Raw genomic sequence first — 21,851 nt, 5'->3', positions numbered from 1 at the left:
GCCATAGCTCAGCCCATCAAAGTAATTTCAGTCTCTCAAACAAAATTGCCATCCCTTTTTAAGGCCCACTTACCTCTGAGGTTCTTGCAAAAGCAGGAAACAACCAGAATTTCAGGCTCAACAGCCAGAAAGAATAAATTTCCTCACATGATTTTTAGCACTTCCTAACTCTAACCAGATGTGAGGTATGCAGGAACAGCCTTTTAATTTATAATTGCAGTTGTGCTGATTCTAGGAACAGGAGGATAGGAGTGATGTGGTTAAAGTACTGTATGAAATACAAGACTGCTGATCCAAAAAAATTTTAAATGTCATGTTCAGTCCAAGGCTTGTGCAGAGGTATGGGAACAACTCCTATTTATCCAAACTGCTTTGTTGCCTTTTTTTTTTTTTTTAGCAAAATGACATTTTAGTTTTGAATTAATCCACAATTTTGCTGAAAAAACATATGCAAGCTTCACTTTGTATTAGAAAGCAGTTGCAGAGTAGAGCCCATGTTTTCAGGTTGTGCTCAGCATGCTTTGTTGGTATAATCCAGAACATGGGGAGCAGAAACAGTGCAGCCACCCGGCCTGCATCAGAGTACAGCGCTGCTCCTCTGCCCTCACCTCTTAGGTGACTAACTTCACATAAATGAAAATTATTTTCTTTAATTCTCCTCATCATTATGCAAACAAAATTTCTTCTGTTTAAGTGGAGATCCATGAGAGGCCAATGTTGGTGAATAATGTCTGAAATAAGATCAGTATTAATGGGGGGCGGGAGTAATTTGAAAATATTTATATATTAGTGTACTAATGGAGTGAAGAAAGGTTGACTTTAGGCAAAGATGTTTTTCTAAGGTGAAAAAGCAACTTTCTAGGATTGTTCTTTTCTATTACTCTTCTCTGTAATAGATGCTCACAACAGAACAATTTTGGACTGGTGTTTTCTGCATTTTATTCCAGCACCTTTTTTATATTTGTCATATAATAAAAGTATGAATTGGTTTCTACCGAGCTTAGTCTTACATGGTGTTAGGTTTTGTAAATAAATACATCAGCTCTCTATTCAGTGCAGTAACTGGCACACAAATCCGTTTCCAGATCCTGAGTTGAGTTTGCAATGCTGGAGTTAAAAAAACATATTCTTGGTTGTGAGATATGTACAATATATTTGAAAGTCAGGGAGATATTTAAAACACATATGAATACAGTAGTATATTTTCATGTTCACACTGCAAGGTGGAGTATCCTGTTTTTTTATGCAGAGTCCTCTTTGACTTAATAAATTTGAGGTATACCAAATTAAATTAGTTTTCCCACATTAGGTGCTTTCTGTACCTTTTTAAAATTTGGTAGATTTTGAAAAAATACATTCACTTTTTCAAAGAAGCACTTTGAATTAGATGGTCATATACATATCAGGATATTAGAACATCAAGTTATTTACCTGGGATCATTCTCTTGGATTTCAACAGGGATTCTTATTGGGAGACTTGTAGTGTAACCCTATCAAGCACTGCTGATAGATAAAAGTTGTTGCTAAGCCTTTAGAAAAGAGCTTCCCACCTTGAATTTCTCTTGGAGTTCTGCAGGAAAACATGTTCCAAGAGAAAATTTTTATATGCTTTCAACCTAAGATAATAAACTCTGTATATATTTTCCCATAATTAAATTAAGAGGTTTTAGGGTAGCATCTGGAGCATGGGGTTCCCTGTGCTGTGACTGTATTTGGATGTCAATAGCTGTTAGTAGCTCTGACTTCCATGTCTAACTGTATGCAACTATCACTTCTGTGGCTTCCCACCTGTTTATTTTTGGAAGTAGGTGTGATGGACCAGGGCAAGGATTGTGCCGCTTTTTTTTTTTTTCCTTAGTTTTCTAGTTTGTCTGTTGTTAAGCAATGATGATGGTCTGGATGGGCATTTGGGCTCATCCTGTGTGGTGGTTGTTGTGTTTTTTGGTCAGGCAGTCCCTGAAATTGTGCAAATTGTTCAAGACTGTCATGGGAAATGTATCTTACCTATGGTAGTTCCAGAAATCACAGTGAGTCACTGTAGAAAGACTGTTCCAAGAAGATAATATAATGACTCTCTAAGAAATGTGAAAAAATGTATCATACAGCTAAAAGGTGGTTGTTTCAACTTCAGCACAGATTTGTTGTAGTACTTATTATTGACATTACCTGTTTCAAATTTAGACGATTTTGCATTACTTGCATAAAATTTTATTTAAAACTACGTATAATGTGTGTTCTGACTGAAGCTTATAAACCTGCTACATTCCTTGCCCTTTTCTGAAACTGCTTCTTTATTATTTCATGTACTTTTGCCAGACATCTGATTTGTATAAGTGAACAGAGGGCACTTACCTTCATTTTAAGGGTAATAAACAAGACACACTTTTAAAACCAACAAAACATTTTTAAATAGTAGACTATTTTTCTAATTATCTGGTCCACTGTGTTCAATACCATTTTTACTTTCTCTGCAGTTAGCTTCCATGATCTTGAAAGAGAAAGAGAGTGGGAAAGCAAGCTTTGCTGCTGAAAAAAAAAATCAAAGCCAACCTCCAACAGCTTTTTGAAAAAGAGTGTTCTGGTTGTTATAAAACATGTATATAACCGACAGCTGATATTATCCACTGGTGAGATATTGTTCATACATCTACAGCATAACATTACCAGAAAAATCATGCTGGTTATCAATCCACATGTGTTCAATACAGTTTGAGGATTTTGAGAATGCCATGTATATCTTTTATCATGTTACTATAACCCCTCACCTCCCACCAGTTCTCCAGACACACTCCCCACTACGTTATCTCCCCTTTGATGCACATATCAACCCATTTCACCTCTGATATTTTTCACCTGAATGTGGACCATGCTGTGATGCTTGACTGACAGTGGATGAGCACGAAGTCCTGTGTTGGGGGAAAGGACTGTCTTTTTCCTTCACATGGCCAGGCTGTGGGCTTCAGTCTTGCCGGGAAAAGAATCCTTACAGTGTTGAGGAGGTCAGCTGCACCTGTGGGGCAAGTGCCTGTATAAGCCTGTTTCCCCCCACACACCAAGCAGGCCAGATGCTGTGTGGCCATTTTCATGTCTCAGAGCCCAAACCAATATATGGTCCTTCTTCACAGGAATGGCTTCCTCAGACATGATGCTAAGCTATACAAGCATGTAGCTTTGGGGTTACTCGGAGTAAGTTGGTGTCTGCCTACAATATGCTTTACAGAAACATCCATGGCTGTGTTTGCACTGTACCAACCACAGTGAAGGAATAGCCTCCACTGCTAAACCTAGCTGCCATAAGTACTGGTATTGCTATCTCTCAGTAGAAGGGAGCTTGTGGAGAGCTGCAGAAAGCATCCAAGAAGTAAATTCTGCTTGAGCTAAACCCTCTGAGGTCCCAGCAGCCTGTGCTTGTCCTCAGACTTCACATCGTGAATGGTATCCTCAGGCTTTTCATCGGGCATGGTGGTGATGAGGTGCTATTCTGGCAGATACAAACTGGACTGAAACCAAAAATAGAATTTATCAAAGTTGCAGCTAATTGAAGGTGCCTGATGTTGCTGATTTTGCCTGGATGAAAATCAAGAACTTTAGAAGTGGAAAAGTCCACCACTACACATGATACACATGGTACCGTGTTTCAGTCACTCACAGCTTCTCTTCCAACATTTCTAAGGGTGAAAGTGCATTTTTCAGATCAGTACTTTCTCAGTTGTTTAGTCTTCCCTTATATAACATGTTTAACAGTATTTCTAGAATACATGGAAGACTTTTTTTTCCTGCCTCAGCTTCCCATCTCAATGTGGCTCAGAGGAGAGTCTGGAGATGAGAAACTGGTAGAATTATATTTGTAGACATCTGTCTCCAGGACAACTTCACTCCAGAAAATATAGCACAACAGATCTTCCTATGTGCTTTCATAGCAATAATTGGAGTGTTTATATAATTTGGGGGTAGGAAAGGGGAAGGGAAGGGAGATCCCCAGCATAACAGCCAAGTTCTTAGCAAGTGGTAATTGGTGTGGTTCTAGTGAATTGCCTACTTTTCATGGAACTGTTTGATTTAGACCAATAAAAGATGAATCAAGTCAACAGCTGTGAAATATGTGGGTTGGTCACTTAAACCTCCACCAGCATGAACACACCACAGAAAGGCAGACACCTTTTTTCTGCAGCAACCAAGCTTTGGTTTTGAGGTTTCTGTCTAGTTTCTGGTTCAGACCAGCTTGGGTACCTGCCCAAAAGGATTGTGGCAGTATATGAGGGTATGGCCAATATCACTTTATCTTAACATAATTTTGCTTATGTTTTTACATATTCTTTTTTTCTCATGCCATGTTTAGCATTCTGCTAAGTCAGATGAAGTCAGGGGTCAGGGGTGTGTTTGATTTAATACAACCGGATGGTTTCCCTGGTTTTTGTCCCTTCCTTTTGGTGTCCTGTCATTTGAATTTTATGGTTTTGCCTTTATTTCTTGAGACAACTTTTCTGGGTATCATTTTCTGTGTTGTGTTGGTCCTTTATGCTGGTACAGATTGCATTTGTTCATCTAAAATGCCTGTCCTGCACAATTTCCATCATTTTTACAGTCTTGCATTTTGTCATTTTCTGCTTGAGTTTGGTTGTGGTTTGTTATGTTTTGACAATGGTTTGTCATACAGCTGTGAAAAACCTCTTTGGTTTGCTTTTAAAACTTTCTTCTTTGCAGTTGTTGAGCAAAGTTAACTGAACTACTCTTTCTTAAAAGTGAATGATTAGCACAAACAGAAGCGTGAGTGGCTGTATACTGCAAGCAGGCAAACCATTTGTTCTGGCTTTATTTACATTCAAAGTGTAGAATTTCTATGCAAACACAAATACTCTCTTTTCTAAATTGTCATCATGGGAGTGATGGTTTTGATTTATAAGACATGGAAGTCTTAGAGTGAAAACTGAAGCTTCCTCATCTAAGGTATATATTTTTGTCTGTGGAAGAATATGGGTAACCCACCCATTTCTCACCTCCAGCCTAAGAAAATCAGCTTAGACTGTATTCTTCCTGATAAATCTGCCTGCCATTACAAATTCTGAATTTTTTAATGTCACATAAGGGTCTGGCCTGCTCTGTACTATTAGAAATCTTATTCAGTTGTTTAAACAATAAATTATATGGGCTCTGAGTTTACATTTTAGGATCAAGTAGCAGGCTCCCTAAGTACTTAGTGTTGTCAATGGATACAGAGGAAAAAAAAAAAAAAGCTTGAAGCTGGTACAGAATTGTGAAGGGCTTGTGCTCTGCTATTTGTGCTTCAGCTTGAGACACTGGTTATGAGACCTGCAGGAAGGGAGCTGAGAGTTGAAGTTGACTGTGAGCCAGCAATGTGCCACTGCAGCAAAGAAATCAACAGCCTCCTGGGCTGCATGAGGCAGAGTTGAGGGAGGTGGTGGAGGTGGTCTTTCCCTCAGTACTGGAGAGACTGATCTGGTGTAGGATAGTCAGTCTGGACTCACCATTTAGATATGGATATACTGGAGTGAGTCCAGAAACGAGATGTGAATATGATTAAGGGCTTGGAGGATTTGCAATGTGAGAAGTGGCTGCGAAAGTTGAGACTCTGCAGCCTGGAGAAGCCTGTAATGTGTGTAAATATATGATGGGGACAGAGTAAAGAATATAGAATCAGGCTTTTCCGTATTGTGGAGTGTATGCAAGAGGCAGTGAGCACAAAGTGCAACACAGAAAATTCCATTTAAACACAACAAAAACTGTTTTCTTTAAAAGGCAACAAACACTTGCACAAGTTACCCAGAGAGGTTGTGAAGGCTTCATCTTTGGAAGCACTCAAAACCCAATTGGACACAGCCCTAGCCAAGCCACTGCAGATGCCCCTTCTCTGAGTGGAGGGTGGAATGATTCCAGAGGTCCTCTCCAAGTCCAGGTGCTGTCCTGTGAAAGGGATCTTGAACTCTGCTGCTTGCTCTCTACATTCCCTGGTCTAGATTCTCTTAGCCTGAGGATGAAATACTCGAGATCTGATGAATGAATTTTGCACTGAGCAGTTGTTTAAAGACTGGTGGTCAGCTACCAGTGTAATAAAAAAAAAGGTTGGGAGGTGATTTTGTTGTAGGCTGGCTGAACCTTAATTAAAAATTACTTTCATGCAGTTTAGCTTTATCCTGAGACATATAGGGGATTTTATAGTTTTTTTCTCCATGCTTTTACCAAAATGAATGATAGTGAAATATTGTCTCCAGAGGAATGAAGGATTTAAGACTGAGTTGCAGATTATGTGTCTGTTGAGAATAAGGGTCATAAGGTGCAGGGAGTAAAGCTGAGGTCTCATAGTCATAGTTTCTGTTACTTGCTCTTGACTCAAGTGTGTTTTAGAGAATTGAAGTACTGGTTACACTCTTTCAAGAAAAGGAAATACACTGTCAAGCGAATCAAATTTTACACTCAAATCCTCACCAGGGTAAAATGTTGTTAGAAAACACTGGAGAAAAGGCACAGTCAGGTCTAACACAATGATTGAATTACACAGGCTAGAAGGAATTGGAAAAAAAATCTATACATTTGCAACTTTATAAGCATTAATATTTTAGGTTATAGCCTTTAACTGTAGGCAATGTTGTTGATAAAAAATAAATAAGGTACTGCAGATAGATACCATGAAAGTGAAATGGATCTAAACAAAACCACTGGGTTCTGGTTGTGGGAAGGATTCAATTCACTCAGGAACAGTACTGAATCAATGTTATACATCCCACTTTGTAATTTTGACACAAAATTGAGAACAAAGGCAAATTGGTTAGAAACATGAGATTTCCACAATATCCAGAAAGTACTGTGTAGATAATTAAAAATAAAAAAAACATAACTTTAAGTACATGGGAAGAATATATATGTAATATGCTAATTTTTCTCCTCAAATGAAGTGCTTTTGCAATATGGAGGTACTATTTCCACTTTCTTCCAAATTTCATGGTGTTTAAAATTTATAATGTGTGTAGATTATGCAGATGTTTTTGGAATGTGCAAGTACAATGTAGCATATTACTAGTATAATAGTATTAAAAATACACTATTGTACTTTAATATAATACTATCATTATTGCTATTGTATAGATTTTATATCATACTTTTACTTAATATTTAATTAGTATAAATAACCAGAAATTTCTATTAGTGGAAATTAACCATATATTCTAATTTTTATTCTAAAAGTAAACTACATGATAGAAGACTAATCTTACACACTAGATAGGGATTAAAAAAGGACAGGTCTGTGTGTGCCAGATTCTGCCTTGGATACATGTGGGTGGTTTAATCAACATGGTCCACATGTCTCTGAGACAGAATTTGGACTTATTAGACTGCCTTTTCACTGCCTTCCATGCCACACTATCAAATCTGACAGCAGCTTTTCCTAGGAATTGACAGATTTGTGTTGTTTGGGTCTGAATCCACTCGGCAGATAAGGTGTTCCAGAGGTGGAGGAGCAGTCCCATGAACATCCTGCATTGCAGTTCTTCCAGAGCTGGAGATTTGTTGTTGTCCAGCTTCAGAGAGGGATCCCTCCCTGCCCATCCCAGCCAGATGGACTGTGTCTGGAAGAGCACACAGCTGATGTGCTCTTTCACTGGGACAATTTTGGGCAAATAGAAGTGTAGGCAGAGCAACAGCAGTGATATCACTATGTAACTCCATCAAGTTTTGCTGTGTGTGTAGAGGTTTGTTTACTTCAGTTACAGAAATATATGTAAATGAATATGCCAAGCCCTGGCCCACGCAGATGTTAGTTAGCTGCGCCCACAGATGTCAATTAACAATTAACAGAAAGCTTATGCTCTCTTTTGCAGTGCCCAGAAAAGTTCATTTGCAATCAATGGGCTGTTGTCTCCTGGCTTCCCTAGTCCCTACATCTGGCTGAGGAGAGTTAGTTACATCTCCATTTAATTACTGAGATCCAGCTGTGATAATCTCTCAAGCAAGAGACTCTCATAGTCTGCTAGAGCTTTATGGGGCAGCTCAACATTTTGTGTTGGGAGCCAAAAAAAACCCCACAGCCCCAACCAGCAGAGTTCCTCGAACCCATCTATAGCATGTTGATGAGATAATCAGCTGCAGGCTGCACCAGAGCTTCCAGAGCTCATTTGAGCTATAGGCAGACGGTGTTTTTTTCATTCTGTTGCTGATTCTGTGGAATTTTTAAGGGCTTTTTATCTTTTATATTTTTTTGGTTTTTTGTTTCTGTTTTATTACTTATTTTATAACCTAGCTATAATTAAAGACAGAGGGCTTGACAGGATTCAAGCTGCAAAAAAACAGCCTGAAAGCAAAAAAAACAATATTTTTGTTTCAGTGATTAACACTTCCATTGTTCTTTGCTACACCAACTTGGCAGTTATTTTACATGGTATATATGCTAAGTCCAAATGTCTGATCCTGAGAGCTTCTACTGTAAATGCAACACATGAGCAGTACAGTGAGCAGGGAGGGGTTTGCTATCAAGCCCTGCTTCTGCAAAGAGGCCGTGACCCTTCATTCTGTAGAGGGGGCGCTGAGATTTTGACAGCCTATCTTTGGCACACAAAGGGAGGAAATGTTCATTTACTCTTCCTATCCCACAAATAATACCAGTTTCCTGTGAACTAGAAAAACATGTTTACTTTCTAATTTACTCAAATCTTCCTTGGGAAAAACCCCCCAACCATTCAACAGTACCATCACCACCACACTGTGTGGTGGTACCAAAATTATATTGAAAACTATTTTTTCAGCTGACTTTCTACCCATAGCTCATCTGAGGCTTGGAAAAACCCTGAACTTCACAAGTTATGGACAATCCCATCTGGAGATCATTGGATTTTTTGGCTCAATTTGAAATGGAATAATAATTCTAGCGTTAAACATATTCCTAACAAAACTAAGTGTTTTATGCTCAGGCAAACATATCTAAAAGGGAAAATAAACTAAAGGAACAGGGTGAGAGAGGAACATCCTAATCATCATTGTTCCATGCCCAGACCAAAAAACAGGAGTGTGACCTCAGTGCATGCCTCCTTGAGAGGCAGGCCTTGGGCCATTTAATATGTCAGATGGTTTCATTCTATTCTTTAGAATTCCCCATGTGTGATACTTGAGGAATTATATAAAATATAACTGTTACTGACCTATAAAGCTTCTCACCTATGTTAATAGATTGAATTAATTGATTTCTGGACCACTCTTATTTGTGGGGGGGGTGTCACAAATCTATCTTACTTCAATTCTAAAATTGCTTCTTTGTCTCTGATGCATGGAAAAGTTATATGGAATCACCTTTAGCCAAGCTGTCACACTACAACAGAACCTAATCTTACATCATGCCAGTGGATGACAGAATTATTTTTTTGTGCAAAATATTCATTTCTGATATGCCTTTCTTATTGATATTTTCATATAAAAAACTATTTTTTGTTGCTAAATCCAGCTGATCTTTGTCACTTTGCTTTGATATCTGGTCAATTGCTGGCAAAATCAAGTAAAGATTGAGAGGCAGTGCCCACTTCTCATAAGAAATCCTCCTTCAGCTAGGGAGGAATGCTGCCCAGGACAAAATGATAATTTAAAGCAGCATTCCAGTGATGTGGAATTAATGCCTGAATGGTGAGGAGCAGGTGATTTTTCCTTCTAGTATACACAGTATCTTGCAATTTGGGTTGTCACATTTCACACTATTAAATGGTCTTTTCTGGGTAATGAGACATAAAAGCCTGTTGTTATTTGTATAGATGAAGGTATTTTTTCCATGCCATGAAAGTATTGCAAGTTTGTTTTTTAAATGTTTAAAAATCTCTATGCTTTGGAGTAGGGTTGCTCACCTTTGTGGTAGGGGTATCCCTTTGTCCTCTTTGTGGAAATACGACTGAATTTTGCAGATTTCTAAATATTTTGGGGAAAAGAAAGGTACCTATTCTCAGGTATTCAGTGCAGGCTTCACTAGAGTTTGACAGCTGCAATTTCCAGGATCTCCCTTCCCAGGAACACAGCTCAGTGGGACATCCACATGCCAACTACATAGAGTAACTAGATATTTTGCAGGTCAGGGCTATGTAGAATCATGGTCATTTCCATTACAAAACCCACAGGGCAGGCTCAGCCAGTGGTGCATGCAAGAGCAGGAAACCCTTTCTTCTATACTGCCAGCAGATGCACTTGGGATCCAGGTGGCCTTAAGGAGGTAGGAACTTATCCTGAATGTAGAGGAAGAAAAGGGAAGAGGACGGGAAGAAAAAGAGGGTAAAAATCAGGACCAGATGCCATTGATATGATAGAGGACAAAGAAATAGTAACTAGGAGATGAAAGGAGAAGATGGAGGATTATTGAGTAAGGGAGAGTTGGAAGTTAATGAAAAAAATACAGGGAATGGGGATATGTTTGTCTGGCTGAGAGTACACAGAGGAAAGAGGTCCTCTTGACTGGTCTCTGGCTGATGAGAAGCTGAAGGAAGCAAGGAAAGATGGGATTAATTGGAAGAAAGAATCTGCTGTTACAAGGAGAAAGAGTGGGAAAAGTACAGAGAGATAATTTGTTGGGGATAACCCACGAAATCAAGATTCAGAAGGAGTGGTCAGGCTGCTAAGGCAGGGAGGCTGGGAAAAACAGCTGTGGAAGCCTGGCTGGGTGGGAAAGGCACTAAAAAAGTGTATGTGAATTTGGCATTTTGGGCAGTGTTGTGGAAAATGAGGAAACTGAGACTAAATAACCGGGCCTTCTTAATTAAGAACAATGAAAAAAATCATGAAGATTTAGGGTAGGTCATTGAGTTATCTTGAGCCAAAGAAAAAGAGGCATCATTTGAGGAGGGGGAGAAGACAATGAGATACTGGGAGTTGAACAGTGAGCTTGGAAGGTAAGCAACCAACCATAAGCTGAGAAAACAGACAACTGGACTGTGGGGGTGGGTAAGGAAAAAGACTGGAGAAAGAATAAAGCCCTGACATTAAGAAAGGAAATTACAAGAACTTCTCCATATTCAAACTGCTTCTGCAAATGTTCAGCTCAGAGCTCCTGTGGCTAAGATCTGTATTCTAGCTCTAAAGGCTCCATGTGATGCTCTTTTAGGGAAGAGTGGTGTGGTAGGGAGGAGCCCTACTAAAACATGCACAGAAACATATTCTTGAACATGTATTCTGTGGACTAAAAGTCAAGATCTAAAATATGAAGGAATTCCAATAAAGCACATAAAGCTTCGTTCAGCAATTGGATGTACTATAGGCTATACTTTCCATTATTGCTGTGACTGGCACTGGGTAATTGCAAACCCAAGGCCAGGCTGGCATACAGCTTGCTCTGTGCTCTGCAAGGGGTGAGTTCATTTCACTGGCATAAGGATGGCTGGACCACATCCTAAAGTGGCCACAAGTAATTCTGCCTTCTTTGTTTGGGATCCTCCTAGAAAGTATCCTGCTGTTGTACTATGACACGAAATAACTCAGGCATTTACTCAAGATGTAAAAGAAAGAAAAGAGAAAGTTTTATTTTTGACTTTGTAATCATTAGAATTTTAAAAGTATAGTGGATTTGAGGGTGAAGTTACTACCTCTCCAACCACACTGGTTAAACAGTCTATCAATTTTCTCTTCCTATAAAGAAGAATGTAAAACAATCATTATTTACATGAACAGTGTGTGAGAAACTCTAGTAGAAATATATAAACATCAGGAGGTATAGAAAACTTTTAAAAGAACCTTAAAACTTTAAAAAGAACAGGGTGACATCCTGCTATCTCTAGCAGAAGATATGTGGTGCTGAAATCTTGTTGACCTGCAGAGTGGCAGGCACAGGTGGAGTGTGTACGTCTATGTGTGAGTGCATCCATCTACTGCAGGTAGGGAAAGAAAAGCACCATTGCCACGTTCCCATTCTTTTTCTCAGGAAAGGACTGTATGTATGCATGCAGCAGAGCAGGGAGCACACACATATATGTGCTTGTATACTCATCTACACAATTATGTCTTGGAAGAGAAAAATTCAAGGAATAGTCCTGTGTGCTAAAAAGTGCACAAAATTTGGGATGATCTCTAGGCCTCATGAGAGTTATTCCACAGCCTTTTGTTGTTCTGGGAAATTCCATCTCCTGCACAAAACCCCTTGTTACTGCTGTAGAGCTTCATGTTAATCTAGAAATGAAAAGGTTGTTTTAAGCCATTGAGTGCTTCGGGAAGAGAACCAAAACCTTGAACATGCTTCAGTCTTTCATGGACAAGCTGAGGAGAGGTCTGCTCATTAACACAGGTTTCCTTTACTGTTTCTTCTGGAGCTGAATATTTAGCTAAACATTTATGCTGGATATTTGCATCAGTTATTTTCAGTCCTGCAGACTGACAGGGTCTGCAGGTGCATCTGTCATGGGAAATGAGGCTCCATGGAGCACATCCTTGTGTGCACCTCTATTCCTCTTCATCCTTTTGGTCTCCCACTTTGTTCTTAACAGTAGCATATCCCTGTGGCAAGCATAGATAACACTTACCAGGAAATAACTTTTATTAAAAATGCTTACTATTAATAAGAAAAAATTATTTAATGTATTTCTAGCCTTGTTTAATGTGTTGTAGCTGTAAATACAGGGCAAAAAGCAACACCACGTGACCATGCTACTTTGGGAACAGTCTATAAACTGCAGTTAAATAGTTTCAAGATATTTATGCAGTGTATAAGTCACATGAATAGAGGTTTATCACAATCAGTAGGAATGCTGGATTTTCATATCACCCATTTGCTGCTTAAGATGATTAGCAGGAAATTTAATTTGCACTAATTAGCCTTAGGGGAGCAAGAAATTAACTTGATGGGTAAATTTCACTTTTTACTATATACCACACCAACATGAAGAAATTTGAGTTAAACCATGAATTAAATCCTATGATAATACACTGGACTTCAGTTTTTCTAAATTAAATTAAAAGACTGTAAAAATTATTGTATGCATGGTTAGTGGGTGGGGTTTATTAGGATCTACAGTTGTACAACAGTCTTTCAATGTATCCACTGAATTGTCAGTCACTTCCAGAGAGTGTGGTATATTTTTGTACATTAAACTATATTGATATGTGATACTACAGCAAAAGCTTTACAAGTCCTAATTTTCTCTATTTGCATATTTTCATTACACAATGTGCATTATAACTGCCTATACAATATTTCATATTTCAATGCACAGAACAAAAACAGTATTCACAGAACTACTGTGAAAATTCCCTATTTTTTAATTTGCAACATCCATTTGCAAATGCATTTTTAGGTTCAGGAGCCTTTGTTCATATGCTGGCAAAATTTCTATGAAAATAGTTTTTTTAGAAATCACTCTCAAAAGTATACAGCAAATGAGAGAGGCATGAGTCACCACATAGTCCTAATAGAAAAATTAGAATTAGGAACTAATAAACTCTAATCTTGCCTGTGGATGGTGACTTTTCTACCTCATTCTTCCAAGAGACCATTTAGATTGCTTAGTTTTTCCCTGTAAAATGAAGGCAATTTTTATGTATCCACCACTCAAAATTACTGTGGATTGATTAATGCTTGCAAAGCAATGAGTCATCTGGTATGGAAGTATCCATCTATTATGAACTGAAATGTTCTCTTATACCAGTCTTGTGGTTACATTCAAATTTATCTGTAAAGAAGGATATGGAAAGCATCAATTGCATGTGAGATAATTGCCTTTGATGTCAGTGCTGCCGCTACTTTGTGCATCTGAAGCACCCTCACTTTCAGTATGTTTTCAGAATTAGACCTTGTAAAACTTACCTGACAGTACTGCTGAAGTGAGAGATGTGACTTCAGTGAGTTTTGCCTGACTAAATAATTCTGAATTGGGTACCTTCAATCCATAGTTTAGGGTTTAAGTGGTGCATGTAAGGGAGTTCAGGTGTCTGTTCACTTTCAAGCCTATGACGTAAATGCTGGTCTGAGAGATCTCAGACAGATCTGTGGGTGGTCATATATTGTATAACATTCTAGTTTTCCCTTCTCAGGTCCTCCTTCAATCCCCTGTACTCTAATTTCTCAGTAGCAGTCCTCTTGTTGAATCAAGAGTGCATGTGCATATGTGTGTGTGTGCACATGTATGGGTGGGTATATATAAATATACACGTCCCCACACACAGAAAAAATCTATATGTGTACACAACCCCCTTATATAAAAGTGCTTTGCTTTTTTTGGATGTGGAAGTATATTTCTGTCAATACTCGTCACTTGTATTTATACACTTATGGGTAATATTCAGCTTTCAGTAGTAATTGACATCATGTGGGTTTTTGTGTAATAATTACTTTGGGACAAAAAAACCTTGCAGATGGTTTCAAGAGTGACTTCAACTTGCCATCAATGTAAAAAGATTAAACATGATGAGCCCAATCCCTCTGAATGGAGTCAGCCATTTTCATTGATTTTAGTGGGAGCAGGCATAACTTGGTCTCTACAAAAGAGAGAGAACATGTATTATATTCATTAAATGAAAGTTTGATTTCATTGCACTTAAAATTATTCATGTGCTGTTAGCAAATGGTTTGAAATTTTATAATCTACAGCATTTGCTGAATTCTGCTTTGTATTTTCCTCACAGCAATTGGAAGAACCCTCATTCCTCGTTATTTTAGCACTGTCTTTGAAGGAGGTGTAACAGACCTGTATTACATTCTCAAGCACTCAAAAGAGTCATACCACAACTCATCCATCACAGTGGACTGTGATCAATGCACCATGGTCACTCAGCATGGAAAACCCATGTTTACCAAGGTAACAGGAAAGACTCAATAAAGCATGTTGTTGGTTTTTGGTTTTCTTTTTCAGTGTGCATAAGGGTGAAGAATATTGGCTGTTGAATTTTTCTGGTAGACTGAGATTATTTCTAATACTGAAAACCCTTGGAGCCATTTAATTACTGTTTTCTATATTCATTATGTGACTGGAAGATTCTGTGTGTATCTCCTGTAATTCTCCCAGAAAGATTGCAAGAGAAGCACATAATGCCAGGTTGCCAGAACTATCAGTTTTCTGTGAATTAAATTCAGCCTGCCTATCTCCTTTTCTCTGGGTTTGATTTTAAAGCAACAATGAGATTTCACATTGTAGGTACCTACCATTTGGGATGGTATGCATTACATTTGATACTTACCTAGTCAAGGACTATAAATCTCTAGGAAAATACTGATTTAATACAGTAGGATGCCAGTCCAAAAGGCAATGAAGTAAATTGAAGGAGTCAATTGATTGAAACATGCCCTGGATCAAACAGCTAGTGAATATTCAATATTTGTAATTGATAGTGAATTATCTTCATGCATAGGGCACATCCAGTCCTGTAATTAAAATGGGTGCCATATATGTATATAAAAATGCAGTACCAAAAGGGTGAAAAACAAAAACTGAAACAAAATTTTTCTTATATTAAAAAAATCAGTAAACTTGTTTTGAAGTGAATACATTTTAATACATTAACAGTAAATAATTATACAGGAAATACTAATTTTCCATCTTGTACCTGTTCATCTTTAACTTTTTCAAAAAGAAAAGAACAAAGGGAGAAGGAGCAGCAGGAGAAGATAGGTAATCTGTGTTGCCCTTGAATTGCAGGACCGTGGAGGTTTTAATTTTACGTCCCTGGCTATTGACAGCATCTTGACCAGGGTTACATGGCTTATGCTGTTTTAGCATGTATGCAAGTCCCATCCCTGTGCAGGTCGTGCTCTGCCATCTCCCCTGGGTGGGGCTCAGAGGGAAGAGAAGTTCCTGGTGTGTGATGCACTGGTGAGCCCATCCAGCCCCTGTGGCTTACACAGACACAGAGAGACAGAGAAGAGACCAGATATTCCTGTTGGCACCTCTTTGCTACCTCACTGCTCATGAGGAGCTGTGAGTCCTGGCCACGTGCAGGAGATGTGCCAAAGTTACACAGTAGCTGCTTCATTGCTGAGCTCCTAAAGTGATTTCGGTGTCATTTCCCTTTGCGTTAGCTTTAATGCAATAACAAATAAAAGGGGGTTGGTGTGGGGCTTTTTTAACCGTTAAATACAGAAAGCTCTTCTCAATTCAATGAGATTATTTACTTATCATGGCAGCACATGACAGTGTTGTTATTTGGAAAGGAGGTTAGCACCCAGCAAGTCAAAGATGGACGAACAGCATGGACTGGGCCACGTGAGGCGTGCCTCCCGTGGCACTGTCCTGTTGTGTGCCGTGGGTCTCTGTCTGCTGCAGCCCGGGCAGTGCACAGCTAGCCTCAGCCTTCCCAGTGCTCTGGCAGATTCCAATATAAACATGTGTCCTGGTAGAAAAGTTCAGCTGGGGATTTGATTTGGATTCTAGGAGAAAAAATAGGAGGGTTTAATGTCTACGTGTTTAAAATACAACTTTTTAGTAAGAGCAAATCTGAAATAAAACACAGTAGTTTGTGGAATAGGGGAGAAGAAATAATACTCTCTCAGAAATAAGTTACAGCTGAATGTTGTCTCTGCTGTGCTTATTTAACTTCTAGCAGAGATACCAAGGGCACAGATCTTGTACCCAAAGGTAAACTCCTACTCTCACAGCACTGGTGATGGAACAAAGCAGACCTCCCATAATAAGCACCACTGCAATGGGCTGTGTAGATCCTTGGATCATATCTGAATTTGACCCAGTGAAACTATCATATGGGGGGGGGTGTTAATGCAAAAATATAAACTGTTTCAGTTTCACAAGCAAATTCTGTGCTGCAAATTCACTAACTTCTAGTACAACAAACTAAAAGACTTTTCATTATGTATTGAATCAAGAATCAAATGTGTTTTATTCATTTCAACATTTTGCTTGTTAGAACAACTCACTGCATACAGCAATATTGGATGAATATATAAAATGGCATTTCCAATTCTTTTTAAACAAATATGGCCAGAACATGCCTAGCAGTAAGAATATGTATAATCCAGCTTGTCTCTAGAGGCTAAAAGGTCCTTCTAAAACGTCACACACTTAAAAATTGTTTTATCAAGATATAAATAAATTGTATAAAGAGTTTATAATAGTTCAATGGCATAAATAAAATGTAAAATACCGAAGGCAAGACCACTATGGTTTTTTACCTGGGAGGTGCTCCACTTTTTTCTTCAGGTAGATGAAAGTTTTAGGAGTCCTCCTAAGTCAGTTTTCACTGTGTTTACTCCAACTCTGGCACTCCCACTTTATGTGTAGGCAAATTGTTTTTCTGTAGTGATCAATGATTATGTTTCCCAGTGGAATGGCAGGGGTGGGCATTGCCCTCACCACCAAAACAGTGAGTGCCCCATGTGCTCACTACTCACTTCCTTCTCCCAGGAGTGCAGCCATCAGCTGGATTTTATTGGTGAAGCCCTTGAAAATCAGCAATTCCAATCCCTACTAATAATATCAGACATTGCCCAGATTTGTATAAGCTTCAGGTTTCTTTTAAAGCAACAACTCTTGTTTGAGAAGTGGTAGTTAATAAAGGGGGAAGACTTCTAAAGATGCCAAGTGTTAAGAGAATGAGATTGTGAGCAAGAAGGCACAGGACCGGAGTTGGTTTTCATAGGCACAAGCAGTTGAAATTCCTACAATTAATAAATGCAGTGAAGGGGTTAAAAAGCTATTGGTTAGTTTGAGAAATGTTCTTTTTTAGTTTTTTCCTGGCCTAGTCTACAGCAACCACGTGATGCACTGAATGCCTGCCAGCCTCTTTCTTGTTGATCCTCCGGAGACCATCTGTGCTGGGGGCATTGATTAGAGTGTGTCTGCTGGGATTACATCTTTTCTGTTGCCATGCCAACTAATCAGCTGATTTTGGTTACCACAGAAACAAAATGTCAGAGCTCACAGTACGGTAACATGAATTCAGCACAACAGAAAATGTTTTCTTAATTGGAGACCCTTTTGATTTTTTGGATTCTATGTAAAAGGCAGCTTTCAGGAAAAAAATGGCTCTTTTAAAATAAGAACTGTGCCAATTTTATTGATTAAAAGCAATGTGTAAAATTCTACTTTACAGAAGAAAATTAAATTTCTTTATAAGATGTATAAATTTTTACCACTGTAATATGAAGAATGTGTTTAAGTTTTTCTATTAAAATTTGTTAATGCCAGTGCCTAAAATCTGCTAAGAGCTTTGGCAGTGTGAGCTTAACAAAAGAAACATTTGAGAAGCCACAGGTATTATTATCAAAAAAAATTGTTTTAAACCTGAAATATTTTAACGTTAACTGATCAGTAACCAGGATCTTTGGCCTCGACACAGCACCACTAATAAAAAATATTTTCCTTCTAGGAATCCTTATATGTGTGCATGTGTACTGTGTGATTTTTCATCATAGTGCAGGTGATGTGCAAATCAAAGGTGAAACATAAGGCACATTAAATATCTGAAGGCATCACTAAGGTGTGTTGAAAAGGGCAGATGAGAACCTGTTGCAAGATTCTCCTTCACAGGTCTACAGGAATTTGTCTATATAGTATGCCTGTTAAAATTACCTATATGTTTTAGCAGAAACAATAAGGAGGAAAAATAGTAAGGACATTATGTGAACTGTTAACCAGGAAAGCCACACATTGACCAAGTGAGAGCTGGCCAAGTCTGAGTTGGAGTTTTTAAAAAGGCTCAACAGACTCAGCTGAATCTGGGATGAATCAAATACCAGCTGTATTAAAATTAAGGTTCCAGAAACCCTCTCTTTTGAAAGCCATTACACCTTGTTTCCACAATATCTTCCACAATACCCTGCACTTGCAAGTTTACTATGAGCATGGATTGTAAGTCTAAATCTACAATTAAAAAAAAATCAACAGTGGTAGTTATTTTTCAAATGAGACATAATTTTCAATACTCTACAGTATCCTATGTCAAGGTACCATGCTGAGCTTGTATTTTTCACCTTAAAGAACACCACAACCATGTATCTTTTTCACAAAAATTGTGGATAGTTGTTTAAAAGTGCCCAGTAATTTATTTTATTTTTCATTTATAGGTATTACCCACTTGCTGCATTTATTCCTCCTATATTTTCTGTCCTTTCTTAGACAAGATTCCGCACAAAGCTGTGTGAGCCACTTTTTGTGGAAGTAGCTCCATTGTCTGGCGCTCCTCTGCTCCCCTCACTCTCAAACCTGTGAGAAATATAGCTCGTAGGGCCCCATGGCAGGCACCCACCTGGCTTTCCTTGGAAGGGGGCATTAATAAAATTAGATAAGAAGGAAAAAACATCCCAAACACCACCTTCCCCCCACCCACAAAGAAAAAAAAATCTCACCACAAAAAACAAACCCAACAGAAGAAAATGCTCAGAAAAGAAAAAAAAAAAAGTGTTATGAAAAAGGATGAAAAAAAAAAAAAAAAGGTTTGGCCACAGGTATTCAGGGCACTGCCTACTCCAACTGGACATGAGAGAAAGTTTATACACCAAGCTATAGTAAGACTAAAACAGGTTGGGAATGACTTGTTCTGCAACTTGCCATCAAGAGCAGCACCACAGTCACCTCCACTGCGAGGTTCAGTCATTAATTAGCAGTAGCAAACCATGAGGAAAAGAGAATTGATGCAATAAATAAGATTTAGCGCACAATATTCTATGTTTGTAAAATGCTATAAAATCTATAACATTATAAGTTACTGTCTCTGAGGTAAGGCCTATGAAGTAATTTTCCCACATTCATTTTTTCTCCCCAAGAGGTTGAAAAACAATTAATCTATGAGAGATGAACAATAGAATACTGCTTTGATATTTTTGAATGCTGTTTAATCGATGATACAATACCAATGAAAACAAAACTCCTGGGAATTTATTTCATGCATTTTATTTATTCTAGGTATGCACTGAGGGACGTCTTATCTTGGAGTTTACTTTTGATGACCTTATGAGAATAAAAACATGGCACTTTACTATTAGACAATACAGAGAATTAGTCCCACGCAGCATTTTAGCCATGCATGTAAGTAATCCTTTATTCATTTGACCTAATGCAAAGAGATGAGATTAGGTTTATGGAGAACTCCAGCAAATTTCACACCCAAGGCACTTAACTATAAATATTTTGGTTTGCCTGCAACTACATCTATTCACAAGTTCTTTCATCACTCCCTTGTTTTTCAGTGCTCTATTATTGCCACTGTTGCTATGTTTTCATTCTATTTTAGCACATAATTTTCTTTTTAATCCCACTTGGTGGTCTGTATGATTTGGGTCCAAAATCTCTTCTTATCAACCTGAAGTACACCAAAGTCTGTGAATTGGCATTGTTGTAGGTACCAATGATAAGTCTAAAATGAAGCAAACTGATGTTACCCTTGCATAGACGGAAGATAAGAAATTGCCATATATTTACTTAGAAATCTTTAGAATTTTAATGCAGACCTTTTTGTTTCACATTTCACAACTTTCTTTTGTTATTGAATGAAAACACACACAATGAAACATTAAAGTATTAAATATTCTACAAGTTAAAGTCAAAATATAATAAGGCAAATAGAGAAACAAAGAACATACTTTTACTGACACTTTCATTTCTTCACCATAGACCCATTCCTACTAGCAGCACCTTGATATACAAAATCAATCGCAGGACTATGGTTTTATAAAGGGTAAGAACACAGACATAAAGATGTTCCTATATTTTGACATCAAGTTACTTAGATATCCATGGATAAAAAAAATATTAATAGTGAAGAATTTTATATAGCTTCAACTGGACCTTTTTTCAAAGCCCTATTGCAAGCCTGAGGAAAACACCTTTGAAAACCTGCTCCACCATTTCTGTCCCAGGATTATCTGCTGTTTTAGGGAACTGATCAACTGAACTCTACAACAGTATCCCATAAAGGGACAATGAGGATGGCCATGATAGACATTATGTATTTAGGGGGCTGCTAAATTCAGAGTGGAAACAGGTTAGACAGCAACTAGCAGGTTTTAATTTTAGTAATGAAATTGATCTCATTTTAAAGAGAAGGCTGGTCTCACAGGTAAAGCTCTGGCTAGGGTCAGGGAAGGACTATACTTGCATTTTTTCCCATTTAATTCTGGGAAAATAACTTAGATCAGAAGGGTTCTCCAGACTGTGAGCAATGTCACATATTTGATGAGGTCCTTCTGCTGCAGTTTCTTACCCACAAACAGAAAATTATACGTTTTTTATTGCTGCCTTTTTCTGTCTAGTCTTCTGGGACTCACAGCCAACAAATAGAAGGCTCAAAGTGTACTGCAGTCCCTCAGGAAGCTCTTTGGTCACTTGCATGACCAGACCTCTTAGGTCTATCTTTTGAATGGATGGTCAGGGATCAAAGGAACATTCTGGAAAATGGTCTTTAGTCTGCTCCAATATCATAATGCTTTACATTTTCCTATGCATATGGAACTCTAGCTTATTACATAAATTTAGCATCAGTGTTTAATTTTTCCATAGCAGTGGCACTGCTTTTCAGGGAACCCTCCCTACATTCCACTAAGCACATAAAAAAAATACCCCAATGAAAAGCAAAGTGAAAATTCTTTTTTTCATTTGTTGTTTAGGCACAAGACCCTCAGGTGCTGGAGCAGCTGTCCAAAAACATCACTCGAATGGGTCTGACAAACTTCACCCTCAACTACCTCAGGGTAAGCATACCATAGCTGTATTTTTATGAGCATTTTTTAAAGATACTGTTAGCTTTGAGTCAAGGTAATGAGAGCAGAGCCTGTGTTGATCAGGTAAGAAATTGACCCTTAATGAGGGTGGAGAAAAAACGAAGACACTGCAGTAATGATGTAGCTGATAACAATGGGCTACTAAAAAGGCAAAGAATTTTATAATTCACTCCAAGCCTTGAATGAGTAGCCCCTCTTTTTAACAGTCTTTCTTCTCAGT

General features: G+C 38.2%; 1 protein-coding gene across 16 annotated transcripts in view; it reads left to right on the top strand.

Annotated features, from left to right (window-relative positions):
• The window catches only part of LDB2 (LIM domain binding 2), a 219,228-nt gene that overhangs the window by 150,047 nt on the left and 47,330 nt on the right, over positions 1-21,851 (top strand). For all 16 annotated transcript variants that reach the window (XM_068188727.1, XM_068188725.1, XM_068188726.1 and 13 more), the window contains 3 exons: positions 14,590-14,762; positions 19,818-19,940; positions 21,518-21,601. In XM_068188727.1, coding sequence (XP_068044828.1) covers positions 14,590-14,762; positions 19,818-19,940; positions 21,518-21,601 — 380 coding nt within the window. The remainder of the gene's footprint in view (positions 1-14,589; positions 14,763-19,817; positions 19,941-21,517; positions 21,602-21,851) is intronic.

The sequence above is a fragment of the Anomalospiza imberbis genome, chromosome 4, assembly GCF_031753505.1.
Source record: "Anomalospiza imberbis isolate Cuckoo-Finch-1a 21T00152 chromosome 4, ASM3175350v1, whole genome shotgun sequence".
NCBI lineage: Eukaryota > Metazoa > Chordata > Aves > Passeriformes > Viduidae > Anomalospiza > Anomalospiza imberbis.
The sequence above is the reverse complement of the archived record's forward strand: the minus strand, read 5'-3'. Positions and strand labels throughout refer to the sequence as shown.